Source organism: Odocoileus virginianus, chromosome 5, assembly GCF_023699985.2.
Source record: "Odocoileus virginianus isolate 20LAN1187 ecotype Illinois chromosome 5, Ovbor_1.2, whole genome shotgun sequence".
NCBI classification, from domain to species: Eukaryota; Metazoa; Chordata; class Mammalia; order Artiodactyla; family Cervidae; genus Odocoileus; species Odocoileus virginianus.
The window spans coordinates 90,229,869-90,244,435 of NC_069678.1; the positions used below are offsets into that span (position 1 = coordinate 90,229,869).

The following is a 14,567-nucleotide window of genomic DNA, read 5'->3' on the forward strand; positions in this document are numbered from 1 at the left end:
GTATGGCAGCTACTACAAGTAGGTAAATAGATATGGGCAGGGCATCAACATTATCCGATATATTAATATCCCTGAATATTTAGGGGTGGACCACTGATTTCCAGTCTTGGTCCCAACCTTACTATCTAAGCTCACAGAGTCTTTTGAGTACAGGCTAAGCTGATGCCTCCGTGTCAAGCTTGGGAGTCTTGGCAAAGCTGGTAGCCCCCTGTACTATGACCACATTCCCTAGGTACTCTGCACTCATTCTTCTTTCTGATCCTACCAAACTTCCCAGAGTTCATGAAGGAGCAGGATATGACTTCTTATACTCATGGAGCCAAACAAGCCTGCATCTCCTTCCCATCTCAAGAAAAACAATAAGCAAATCTCTCTTCTGAATGTCCCTTTGATAAGTAAAGAAATTGAAGCTCAATGAATTTTGCACCCAAGTTGGAAGAGATAGAGCTGGGACCAGAGTTAGGTGCTGATTCACAGGCCTCCCACTACTTTTGGGGTCTGCAAACTATGTTCGATGAACCAAATCCACCTCTCCCTTTCACCTGTTTTTTTGTAAATAAAGTTTTATTGGAACATTGCCATGTTCACTGATTTATATATTCGCTATGGCTGCTTTTGCACTACAACGGCATCACTGAGTAGTTATGGCAGATATTTGATGGCCTATAAAGCCAAAAATACTATCTGGTTCTTTACAGAAAAATTGACTACATCATGCCATTTCTGGAACCTCTGCAGGCACTGTTCTAACAGTTATTCTAAGACTTTAACTGAAGAAGGGATTCTCCCTAATTCTTAGTGAAATAGAACAAGTTATATCTTGAAAATTAACTTTCTTCTATTATAATGAGAAGTTAGAGAATCTAGTTTGACTTAGCTAGAGGGGATTTCCTGGGGAGGAGGACAAATGGCCAGCTTACAAGATGCTTGGGGGTCCTTTCTTTTTAAGGTCCTTTTTAAAAATTGGGTTTTCCAATTCAGAATTCTGCAGCCTTTATGAATGAATGGATGAACAGACAAATATTGGTATACGCAAAGGAAAAAAGTTCTGGAAGGATACAGACATCTGGTAAGTATTATCTCTGGTGAGAGGAGGAGAGAGAGTTAACTTCACTTCTGCGTTGTGTATGTATAGTATAACTATGTAATTTTTGCAATTGTAAAAGACAAACAAAATGACAGGGGGAGTGAGGCTTAAGAGATTGCTTCCCCAGTGGTGTTTAAGAAAGGATGTTTCTAGGATGATGGATGCATCTGTGTTCACAGTGAGACGGTCGACGTAATGACCTCGCTTGCCTCTGGCATAATCCCATGATAGATTGGCTGCCCCAAGCTCCTCAGGCTCTGTGTTTCTGCATGGGCAGAGAGCTGGAAGAAACATTCAGAAGGGAGTAGGGACTACACATTTTTGCAGAAGCAAGAGAATTGCATAGTTGTGTTTAGAGATACAATTGCAACCAGTTTTCCATTTCTGAATAAGCTAGTATGATTAGTATGAAGACTCAATTATGAAACCATTCAAATGTCAGAAACTAATCATGGAATAAATGAGCTTTCCCAGAATGGCTGAAACATGTAAAGGGATGGCTGTACTTTTTCCTATTAAAATACGAGTAATACCTGAGCACTGTGACACATTCAAATAATATAGATGTGTATAAAATAAAAAGTGAAGGTGCTCCCTTCAAATTACTGTTATCAGAGGTAGCAACTACATATAATTTGAGGTTGGAACAACATAAACACATTTTTTATTATTTGTCTTCATGTTTAGATCTTTAACTCAGTCATATTTTACAATTATGAAACATGTAAAAAGGGCTCCTTTCAAATTTCAGGTTTATTTTTCTCTAATCTAGCTTGCGGAAAAGGGGTCTCAGGAGATATTTTACCGAGAACCGAAGGGAAATTGCCAGCTAAAGACGCACACCTTCGGGCAGACGCATGTGCTCGGCACTTTATATACAGCGCGTGACTTCCTCCTCAAGCGAGTTTTAAACTCCCAATTATAAATAAAGTAACTAGGTATTACGTAACATTACGTGAGGCAAGCGCCCAGTACTGCCAGGATCGCAAGAGACCGGAACAGGTCAGAAGCCGAGAGAGCGTTTTACATACCAAACGCCACGCCCACTTTCCAAACTCTCGCGACAGTTGTACGTCATCCGGGAGCGCCGGTGGCCAGGACTGTCGCGGGGTCTGCGACGCGCGGAGCTCTGCTCGGAGGTGCTGTCTCACCCGTGAGGCGGAGAAGCCGGCCAGCCCTGCGCTCGATTAAGCCTGCAGTCCCCGGCCTCCTGCCACCATGGAGTACCTCATCGGCATCCAGGGTCCCGACTATGTCCTTGTCGCCTCCGACCGGGTGGCTGCTAGCAATATTGTCCAGATGAAGGATGGTGAGAGGAAGCAGGGAAGGCCCGGCCGGGCCTGGGTATAGGGACAGCCGGGAGGAGTTCGTGGGAGGTTGGGTGAGTACCGGGGAGGTCTGGGGCATGGAACCTCGACTGCCCTGGTCAGCCCTTGCGTGGTTTTAGAATTAGGAGACAGGCAGACAGGCTTAGGACCTTGACTTTGGCTCCTCCCAGGGCTCCTGGGTCAGTACTGTGCTCCTGCTTTTGCTGAATGCTTACTAGGCGAGAGTTGCTTAAGGGAACTCAGTTTAAGTGTTTAAGCGCCAGCCCGGCTTCAGGATTCCTAGACCCCCTAGTCTCTGATAGATTTCTTGTTGTCGGTGCTGATGAGGTTAGATTGTGACAGCATAAGGTGGGATCCTGGGGGGAGTGAGAGACTGTGGGACCAGAAACCTGCCGTTTCCCTTCCACTGTCTATATCTTCCCGAGTCTTAGCTCTGACCCTTCCTTTTCAGGGCACTGGCTACCTAGTTTTCCTTGTATTTGAGTAGCTAGTGGAGTTAGGAAACTGGAACCCCCGTCAGTCATTTGCTTTATGACTTTGTACAAGTTATTTCGCAGTGCCCAAATTTCCTCATCTGCTAAATCAGGATTAGTAACGCCGACCTAAAAAGCTTGTTGAGAGGGTTGAGTTGAAAAAGTTTTGTGCAGATGTTTAACACTATGACAGATACTTGGTAGTAAACATACTGAGCACTTGTATACGTGTTATTTTAAGCAGTTTGCATTAATTCATTGAATCTTTTGAAATGGATGCTGTCACATTGACAGTTCTGAAGCATAGAGGTTAAGAAACTTGCCTAAGGCCTCAGTGACAGAACCCAGGTTCAGCCCTATGCAATTTGACTCCATATTTTTAAAAGATTTTGGTTGCTTGTCTGCGGAATCTTAAGAATGTGTTTTCACGATTCATAGATATCCTACTTTTGAAAAATTATTAATCTGTTTGCCCAGATGATTTAATGTTCATTTGACAAATAGGTTTGGAGCACCTATATGTCTGTTACAGTACTAGGTGCTGAAGGGATTCAAAGAAAAATAAGATGTGGCCCTTATCTTAGAAGTTACAGTTTAATAAGGGATTCAGATATGTGTACAAATAATTATAACACAAGCTAGAAAATGATGCTGCGTGTGAAAAGTACATTCGAACTTCTCAGGTAGTGCAGAGAAAGCAGAGATAGTTTTTATCTACTCCAGAGGAAGAAGAGATCTACAACTAGATCTCTAGTTGTAGAGATTAGGGACGGCTTTGAGGACAGGTAACAGTTCATTCTTGGCTTAAGGAAAGAGAAGTTATTAAACTGTTAAACTTTTATGGTATGGGTTGTGTTCTTTAAGTCAAATTACTTTATAAAATTCCATATGTTTGTGGAAGTTTTACTTGTAAACCATGTTTTCCACAGTAGTCAGTTCATTTTTTAAGAGTATATCTGTCCATTATTTTGAATACTAAGGCCTTTGACATGCAAGTGAGTTTAGCATGAAGTAGTTTCAGTTCAGTTCAGTTGCTCAGTCGTGTCCAACTCCTTGCGACCCCATGAACCGCAGCACACCAGGCCTCCCTGTCCATCCCCAACTCCCGGAGTCCACCCAAACCCATGTCCATTGTGTCAGTGATGCCATCCAACCATCTCATCCTCTGTCGTCCCCTTCACCTCGTGCTCTCAGTTTTTTCCAGTATCAGGGGCTTTTCAAATGAGCTTTCCGCATCAGGTGGCCAAAGTATTGGAGTTTCTTTTTTTTTTTTAGTATTGGAGTTTCAATGAAGTAGTTTAACAGTAACAAATTCAGTACGTTTATAGGTGTTCTGTTTCTTCATAATATGTATGAAGCCACTTCAAAAAATAGAATGTGTTTTAAGCCTACTTACATACACAGTACTTTTAGGTGGTATAGGGTATGCAGTGTATTTGGTATAATCCATGAAGGGGTCTAAGACATTAAGAAAACCAGGAAATAAATATCGCAAGATGATTTTGTATGATAAAAAGAAGTATCACCAGCGAGTATTAGGTTAGCTTTTAAATTAATGGTTTCAAAAGTAAATCCTTATGGTATTCAGAGAAATCACTGTGGTATAGAAGATGAATTTGAGTTAGTTCTTTAAAAATGCTTGAAAATAATTGTACTTAGCTCTAATTTTCCCCATAGTGTTTTCAGATATAAAAATGTTTATGATAGAAGCTTTGGAATTGTATAAGGACTTTTTCTTACCTTTCATTTCGTGAAAAAACTATGTAGGGTAGGCTGAAAATGAATTAACCTTTTGAGATTCATTATTCTTCTGGTATAAAATGAGAGTGATGCTTCCAGTTTTTTTGGTTTGTCATTATAAGGTATTTTGATACTATAGAGAAAATGTTTCCCAGAGATTGCTTGCTTGTTAAAGTGGTACAATATTTCAGTTTGGCTACACGCCACATTTCATTTCTCTTATCTTCTGGCCTCTATAGAATTGCTTCTAAATTTCTCACAGTATCTCAGCTCACACAGATTGCTCTTTTTCTTTTCCCCTGAATTCCTGTAGCATGTATAATCTGAACTTCATTGTCTCACACTGAGTATGATAATGTTGTACATGTACAGTTTTCCCCACCTATGAGTTAGGCAGGGGTAGGTGACAGTATCTTCATTTTACACACTTGGAAACTGGCTTAGAAAGGACAGATAATTTGCTCAAGTTCAGACTTGAGCTCAACTAGACTTGCTCAACCCAGGCTACGAAAATCTCTTGGGTTCCAGTCTAAAGTATTGTATGCTTACATTGCTTATTTTGTTGTCCACTTGTTTCCTGTATGTGGATCTTGTATGTTCTTTTTCAAGGATCAGAAATTGCCTTGAGCTACATAGCCTGTTTCCTGTATGATTTAGGGAGTCGTTAGCATCTTCTTTTTTTCTTTTTAATACCCCCTTCACCAATCACTATACAATGCATGTTTAAAAAACACTTTTTTGGCCTTGATTAAGTTCATTTCAAAATCGAACAGTTGAAGCGATTACTGTTTCAAAATTTAGCATTTCTTCTAAGTATAACATAAATTCTTTGTAAACAGGCTTTCCCCCCCAGATATGAAGCTTTTTTTCTCATTATGACAATAAACATATTAAGTAATGTTTTCTTACAAAGATGGTGCATATGAAATACAAACATTATAGGAAATATTCATAAGCATAATGAAAGAAATAAAAATTGCCCATACTTCTGCAACTACAGGAACTCAGATGCCAGCAGCATCTAATAGTCTTGGTTCTTTTTCTTTGCATAATTAATCTATAAGTGAATTTTTTCTTTCATAAACAGTCTTTAGATCTTTAAAGTCATAGTCTTTAAATCTCCTGTAGCCTTTAACAAATGAAAGTGTTTCAATCTAGGAGTTTCAAGGCAGGCACTATCTGCAGGCACATTTTCTGTGCACTTCCTCGCTAAAGTCTAGGAAACCTTATTACTGGTATCTCCAATTCTCAAATACTTGTAAAGTATTTGACTATAGCATTTGTTTTTTAAATCCTGTTAAGAGATTTTGACATTTCAAAAGCTTTCAAACAGGAAGCATGTCTCCCAGCGAAGATTATTCAGCACTATTTGAAAAAGGAAAAGTGAAAGTGAGAGTAAGATAGGGAGATTTAGCTTTTTTCTGAAGCTACGGACTGAATATGGAGTTTTCTTCCTTGGGCACTAATTTCTATCTGAATATTTATTTATCTGTTTAATCTGAATGTGTCTGGTTCAGCTAGATAAGATTAGAGTGTTGAGATTTTTGAGGTATTTTTAAATAGCTTAGTGCAATATTGGTTAGGATTTTTGCTTTGGCACTCACTGTAACTTTCTCTTTGTAAATGGAGTTGGTTTACTTTTTAAGGTGATTTGTATTCTCATTTGATTTTTTGTTCTTCCTTGAGATGGTTCCTTAATTGCAGCACTGGTTCTTTTCATATATGCTTTTGTTTATATAATAATTTACATTCCTATTTGTAGAGACATTTCAGGGTTTTGGAATCTTGAGCCGAAGATAATGGCCATTGGCTTGATTCCTTCAGTTATTGTTCATTGCATTTCAAAGTGCCTTAATGTTTTTATGTGTATTTTCAGTTATCAGCTTTTATATATATTCTCCACCTGAAATTGATGTTAATAAAATATGCAGATGAATTTAACCTGGAGAGTGAAAGAGAGTAATTGATACAGTTGCCCATCAAAGTCTTCATAAAACAGTTATTCATAAAATTCAATATGGTAATTGGTAAACCTGTTTGTAGTTGCTGTGTAATAAGAATAATTTTCTGCTAAGATAATTTCTAACACTGTGTGTTTCTTCTTTGAGCAGATCATGACAAGATGTTTAAGATGAGTGAAAAAATCTTACTCCTGTGTGTTGGAGAGGCTGGAGACACTGTACAGTTTGCAGAATATATTCAGAAAAATGTGCAGCTCTATAAGATGCGAAATGGTGGGTAATACTTAGAATGTGGCTTTGGTGGTCTTATCTTTAAAGTGTACTGAAAGAGAATATTCTATACTGGCAGTTCTATACATGTGCTCTTATTTTTATTTGAGTCTTACTATTTTTAAAGCCTTAGTTAGATCCTCCTTCTGGTCCTAAGGATTTTCTACAAAAATCCTAGAGCAGAAAAGAGAACTATTACAACACTGATACATGGGGGATAAAAATAACCCCACCTTGAAAAATGAGCATGATGATATGAGATTTTTAAGTGTTAGAGAATGTGACTTGAGCTACAGTGTATATGAAATCTCAGAACTAAAAGACCTAAGTTAGACTTGGTTACTGTTTTTTATGTGACAAATCACTTATCCTCTCTGGACCTTTACTTTCCTTATCACTAAAATGGCATTATTGGGAATTCCCTGGCAGTCCAGTGGTTGGGATTCTGTACTTCATTGTAGAGGGGATTGGTTCGATCCCTTGTTGGGGAACTAAGATCCCACAAGCTGTGCAGTGTAGTCAAACAATAAATAAATGGTATTGTTATAATAATATTAATGAATAGTATGTATGAAAATGCTTTGTAAACTTTAGGCTCTGTGTAATTATAAGAGATTTACCGTGTCATAAAAGGGTTCTGCCTTGCCTCTCTGGTAGGTTCTTGTCTAGGGAGATAATCAGAATTTTTGTGAGATATTTTGTGAACTCTCTGTGGCTAATAAACTCTTATCCACTGGTAAAGCCTTCCTGTGAAATAATACTAGCCACTAGCCCTTTGATCCAGGGAAGTTTATATTGATGCTTCAGCAGAAAAGAACCTTCCTTCCAGTTACTTAACTTCACAGTGTAATAATACTCTTAAACATAGAACTAGTATAAATTAAGGAAATTTTAATTGTATGTATAAAATCACTGGATATGATCCATTTGTATAGTTTTTTAGGTGGCAAGCTTAGCATCATGTATTCAGTTCTATAAATATTTTTGAGGGCCTCATCCATGTTAAGCCTTCTGTCTAGTACCATAGAGAATTCAAAGATGAATAAGGCTCAGTTCCTGCCGTTAAGGAACCTAAAGTACATGGTATTTAGGTTTAAGCAAGTTTAGAATACTTTTTTTTTTTACTTTTTATTTCCTAATGGGATATAACCAACTAACAATATTGTGATAGTTTCAGGTGAATGGTGAAGGGCCTCAGCAATACATGTACATGTATCTTTTCTCCCTCAGATTCCCCTCCTATTCAGGCTGCCACATAACACTGAGCAGAGTGCCATGTGTAAAATACTTCGTAATAATTATTTTTTAATAACTACTTGTTGTCTGCATGGTCCCCATGAAGGGTCCCAGTGTTTCTGAAGTACAGTTGGTAGAGCAATACTTCCCCTGTCCCGGCCCAGGAGAGCGTGGAGTAATAAACAAAAGAGTTTCTGTTATGTAACTCTCAGGGTCTAAAGTCAATGCATAAAAGACAAATTGTATATGGTTAGAATTGCCCTTAAAACTCCTTTAAGTTATATTTTGTGTATGTAACCCTACACAATATAGCTTGTGCATTTAAAATTCAATCAGTTCAGTTCAGTAGCTCAGTTGTGTCTGACTCTTTGTGACCCCATGGACTGCAGCACGCCAGACCTCCCTGTCCCATCACCAACTCCTGGAGTTTACTCAAACTCATGTCCATTGAGTCGGTGATGCCATCCAACCATCTCATCCTCTGTCGTCCCCTTCTCCTCTTGCCCTCAGTCCTTCCCAGCATCAGGGTCTTTTCAAATGAGTCATCTTTTCGCATCACGTGGCCAAAGTATTGGAGTTTCAGCTTCAACATCAGTCTTTCCAGTGAACATTCGGGACTGATTTCCTTTAGGATGGACTGGTTGGCTCTCTCAGTCCAAGGGACTCAATAACTAAGCCAAAATAAGGGAAAGAAAGAAAATCTATATGCAGATGGTCAGGCATCAGACTTTTCTGCCTTTTAAGATAATTGTGAAATCCTTAGCACTGTTTAGAGAGTTAGAGAATTGACAAGTATTCCTGCTTGTTCAGAGTTGTTTTTATTATAGTTTAACATGTACTAATAGACTTGTAAGGGTGAAATTCAGTAATATATGTGAAAGCACCTAGTGTAAGCTCTGAAACATAATAGCTGTTCAATAAATATTTGTTAGAATTTTAATCTGCATCTTACCTGATGTGATACTGGTATTTCGAACGTTGTAGGTAATAATCACATGCAGTCTTTCCAAACTGGCATTTTCTTGTGGGTCTGCTGAGTTGTGGGTCATTCTTGTGATTTTTGACACTAGCCCCATTTTATGCTGGAGTGTTAATGTCCAGAGTGTGTTACTAAGGCACATCTGATGCCATTCCTCTGGGCTGTACTTTGCTTGGCATTACAACTTTATTTATAGAGGTTTTATGCTGGAGAGCCTCAATTTTTAAAATGTTACAGATAGCGATAGAAACAATTTTTTCCCTGTGGCTTGTGCTTTTGAAAATCATATTACACTTCTTGATAAAATTACTTCACTTAAAAAAAAAGAAAACCTTATAAAGTATGACTAAGGCCATTCTAATTTCCAGCCTGTCTTTCCCAGTATCTTTTTTAAATAAACTAAAAACATTATCATCTCAAGACCTCTTTCTTTTTTATATATATATAAAACATCTGTATACATTTGTACCTCTTTCCTTCTGCAGAGGAAACCACAGTCTGTTGCTGAATGAATAGCTTAATCAGGGTGATGAATTTAGTCTCACTGTAGAATAGTTACCTTGATTCTGTTTTATGCCCAGTAATCACTGCCGGTACTAACTAGCTATTTCCCAACTGTTGACAAAGGCTACCCACTCCAGTAGTCTTTCCCTTCTCCAGGGGATCTTCCCAACCCAGGGATCAAACCCAGGTCTCCCACATTGCAGTATCCTGGCCTGGAGAATCCCGTGGACTGTATAGTCCATGGGGTTGCAGAGAATTGGACACTACTCAGCAACTTCCACTTTCACTTTTCAACTGTTGACAACAAGTATGTATCTCTTGTACCAGGTTATGAACTGTCTCCCACAGCAGCAGCTAATTTCACTCGCCGAAACCTGGCTGACTATCTTCGGAGTCGGGTAAGCAATACAACAAGCAGCCTTAGTGACAGAGAAATCTATGCTTCTTTTCTATTCCTATTACTCACGAGTAGTATTTTACCCTTATTTGGCCTTCCTGAGCCCTTCCTATTGCTATTTGTTATTCTTCAGTCTTGTGGGATTTGTTTTTTCTTTCTGCATAGTTGCTAATTAAAGCCCAGAGGGTGAACATAACAGTTGCAGAGAATTTGGAGGGGGTACACCAACAGGAAGATCTGGCAATGGCCTTTTAATTTTCAGTGTTTTCACAGCAAACCATGTGTCTTAATTCCTGTGGTTGGATTATGTGGTGATGGAGATGAAACCTTAAAATACTACTATATACAAATTTTATTTTGAGAGTAACCATGTCTTTCTGTGACTCTTCTCACCAGTGCACACAGAATTATTCCTCTTCACTTAGTCTGGCCTTGTTGTTATCTTAGAACTGTCTTTGTTCCGTTGACAGCATGTTAAAAGATGCAACATCTTAAAGATTCAATGAAAAAAGAAAGGGGGAAAAGAGGATTGAATGTATTAAAGATTGTGTAGGATGTGCCAAGAAAGTTTGTATGATCGCTAAAGGTGTGTATTATTCCCTTCCCACAGGGACTCAGTAAATAGAGCTCTGCCATGTGACTTTACCCCCTGTGCCTGTTTACTCATCTATGAAATCGTGATAGCTTCCTAACCCCACAGGAGTGCTAGGATAATGAATGCTTGTAAATCATAATATTTAACATTCATATGACTTTTGCCCAAAGCGTTTTGCTTAATAATTTAATCTACTCACTAGTCTGCGGAGATATATAGTAGTTAATTCTCCATCACTGATAGGAATGAAAAGCATAAAGTGGCAAAGGGATTAGCTGCAGGTCACACAGCAGGTCAGGCAAAAGCTACACTAATGGTACCGTAATTACTGGCCTATTCTGCCTTGACAGCTACTTGGTTTTTCAGTAGTGTTTCTAGAACATAATTTTTTTTTCATCTGTACTTATTTAAGCTGATTTATGACAAATCAAAACAAGTACAGGTTTTGATTTGTTACATATTACAGGTTTTAAAGCAGTTTATTTTCTAGTGTCTAATACTGAATTGAGAACTTCTCAGTAAATAGAATCTCTCTTTGCTAGCTTCGGTTTGTGCAATATGAAAAATTGTGAGGTTTGAAGAGAAGCTAAAAACAGGATGAATTGGGTAGAGGGGATAAATTTATATACATTGTTTTAATCTGGGTGAAAGATCAGTGGCTTTTCTTATTTACTCTTCCCCAAGAGAGGTAAATGGATCAGATACAACCTTCCCTGCTTCTTAGAAGTTCCTGTGGTATTCAGTAGAGAGTATACTGTGGCTTGCTGTGTAAAATATCCCTCTGACTTGCCAGGCAGAATTGGAATAAGAATTCCAGCTTTGGGCACAATAAACACTTTGTCTTAAATGCTACAGACATTAAGTGAGTTAAGCTCCTTTTAGAAATGAGATAAGAGAGGCAGTGTGCTTTATGCAAATGTAGTGAATCCGGTTAATCTCCTAGCAGAAATGTTTGATGTCTTAACAAATAAATATCCCTTGTAGACAGTGACATGGGGCTCTAGTAAACATTGATTACCTCTGCCTTGTGCTTCTAGATCCAATCCCTTCTCCGCCACCTTCCAATCAAATGAGATTGTTCTAAAATACTAATTCATATTTCAGGCATTTTTTTATGAGGAGAAAGGTGATGGTGATTTTTCAGTCTTCCAAATAAGTACAAAATTACTAGATTTGGCATTTTAATATAGTCTCACCATTTGGCACATGATACTTATTTGAGTCAGCCAGTTACCATGCATAATTTCATGTCTGTAGCTCAAATTGTTTGACCTCCAGTTTGCTATGTGCTGTGCTCTTTGCCAATCTTATATAAATTGGTTCTTTAAGATACAGACAGTTTAGCCTGTTGGTTAAACACAGTATCTGGAATTACACTGCCTGGGTTTAAATCTTTGCCCACTGACTTGCTAGCTGTGTCTTTGAACAAATTCTAAGCTTAATTTCCCTACTTATAAAATAATGGTATCTACTTCATGGAGTTATTATGAAGATTAAATGAGGTAATCATGCAAAGCTGTTAATACAGTATATGACACATATACCTAATTAATACATTTATTTGATAAATAAATTAATAAACTTGCTTTTATGGTGCTGTTACTGTTTGGTTAAAGAAGCAATTTAATAGTTTCCTATGGGAGATTGTTTCTTGTGCTATTTTAGTTCAACAATCTGCTAGTAAAGAGTGCTATTAATAAGGAAAATAAAATTAAACCAACATTGATCGTATATTATGTGCTCAGCTTTTTTCTAGATTGACATAGTCCAGCATGGTAGCTACTAGTCATATATGGCTATTTAAATTTAAAATAATTAAAATTATCTATCAATAGATGAATGGATTAAAAAGATGTGAGGTGTGTGTATACACACACACACACACGCATGCGCACACAGTGGAATATTACTCAGCCATAAACAAGAATGGAATCTTGCAATTTGCAACAATATGGATGGACCTAGAGCATACTATGCTTAATGAAAAAGTCAGACAAAGACAAATACTTTGGTACCATTTGTATGTGAAATGTAAAAAACAAAATTAAATGTATATAGCAAAAGAGAAGCAGATTTACAGATAATAGAGAACAAACTATTGCTTACCAGTGAGGACAGGAAAGAGGAGAGGCAAGATAGGGGCATGGGATTAAGAAGTACAGACTGCTATGTATAAAATAAATAAGCAACAAGGATATATGGTAAAACAGGGAAATGTAGCTATTTTATACCTTTAAATGGAGTATAATTATAAAAATATTGAATCCCTATACTAGACACCTGAAACTGATATAATATTATAAATCAACTATGCTTTAATAAAAAAACTTGCTTCAATTTAATTTAAAATTCAGTTCCTATGTGAAAGTCTCTTGAACTTTGAAAGAGAAATAAACTTTTGTTTCTTTAAAGAAAAGACTTTGGTTCCTCAGTCACAGTAGTCACATTTTAAGTGCTCAATAGCCACTTGTGGCTAATGGCTATCATATTGGAAATTATAGATATAAAGTTTGAAAACTAGTGTAATTGAATGATTCCTGATACAGGAGGTATAGCACTAACTCTCCCATGAGCTAGATGAAAAACCTTGGTAGAAAGAACATATGGGTAATTTTTACAGTTTCTTTCAGCTCCAGATAGCATGATTTAAAGATCTAATGTCAAATACTACAAAACTATAGTAATCAAAACAAGGTGATATTGGCACAGAAACAGACATACAGATCAATGGAATAGAATAAAGAGCCCAGAAATAAACCCACATACTTGCGGTCAGTTAATTTACAACAAAAGAAGTGAGAATATACAATGAAGAAAAGACAATCTTTAGCAAGTGATATTGGGAAAGCTCGGCAGTTAAATGTAAATCAGTGAAATTAGAACACTTTCTCACACCACAAAATAAACTAAAAAATGTTTAAAGACCCAAATATGTAACATGACACCATAAAACTCCTATAAGAGAACATAAGTGAAACATTCTTTGACATAAATTATGGCAATATTTTCTTAGATCAGTCTCCCAAGGCAAAAGAAATAAAAGCAAAAATAAAGAAATGGAACCTAATCAAAATAAAAGCTTTTGCACAGTGAAGGAAACCATCAGCAAAATAAAAGGCAACCTACGGAATGGGAGAAAATATTTGCAAATGATGTTACTGACAAGGGGTTAATATCCAAAATATATTAACAACTCATAAAACTCAATATTAAAAAAAAAATATTTAAAAAGTGGGAAGAAGATTTAAATACACATTTCTCCAGAGAAGATAAACAAGTGACCAACAGACACATGAAAAGATGCTCAACATCGTTAATTATTAGAAAGTGAAAGTCACTCAGTCATGTTTGACTGTTTGTGACCTCATGGACTGTATAGTCCATGGAATTCTCCAGGCAAGAATACTGGAGTGGGTAGCCATTCTTTTCTCCAAGGGATCTTCCCAGCCCAGAGATCGAACCCAGATCTCCCACATTGCAGGCAGATTGTTTATCAGTTGAACCATGAGGGAAGCCCAAGAATACTGGAGTGGGTAGCCTATCCCTTCTCCAGTGGGTCTTCCTGATCCAGGAATCGAATGAGGATCTCCTGCGTTGCAGGTAGATTCTTTTAATTATTAGAGAAATGAGAAAGGCAAATCAAAACTGCATTGAGGAATCACCTCACACCAGTCAGAATGGCTATCATCAAAAAGTCTAAAAATAATAGGGATTTCCCTGAGGGTCCAGTGTTAGGACTCTGTGCTCCCAGTTCAGGGGGCATAGGTTTGGTACCACTCAGGGAACTAAGATCCCACATGCTGCACAGCACCATCAAAAAATAAAAATAATAAGTCTACAAGTAATAAATGATGGAGAACATTGGAGAAAAAGGAAATCTTGTACTTATTGGTGGGAATGCAAATTGATGCAGCCACAATGGAAAACAGTATCCCTAAAAAATTACAAGTTAACATATGATCCAGCAACCCCACTTCTGAGTATACAGCCAGAAAAG

The 14,567-nt window shown here is 37.6% G+C and overlaps 1 protein-coding gene across 1 annotated transcript in view; it reads left to right on the forward strand.

Annotated features, from left to right (window-relative positions):
- Positions 1-2,182: 2,182 nt before the first annotated feature.
- Positions 2,183-14,567, forward strand: part of PSMB2 (proteasome 20S subunit beta 2) — a 34,605-nt gene continuing 22,220 nt past the window's right edge. The window contains exons 1-3 of the mRNA XM_020880246.2: positions 2,183-2,396; positions 6,740-6,862; positions 9,906-9,976. Coding sequence (XP_020735905.1) covers positions 2,306-2,396; positions 6,740-6,862; positions 9,906-9,976 — 285 coding nt within the window. The 5' untranslated portion in view covers positions 2,183-2,305. The remainder of the gene's footprint in view (positions 2,397-6,739; positions 6,863-9,905; positions 9,977-14,567) is intronic.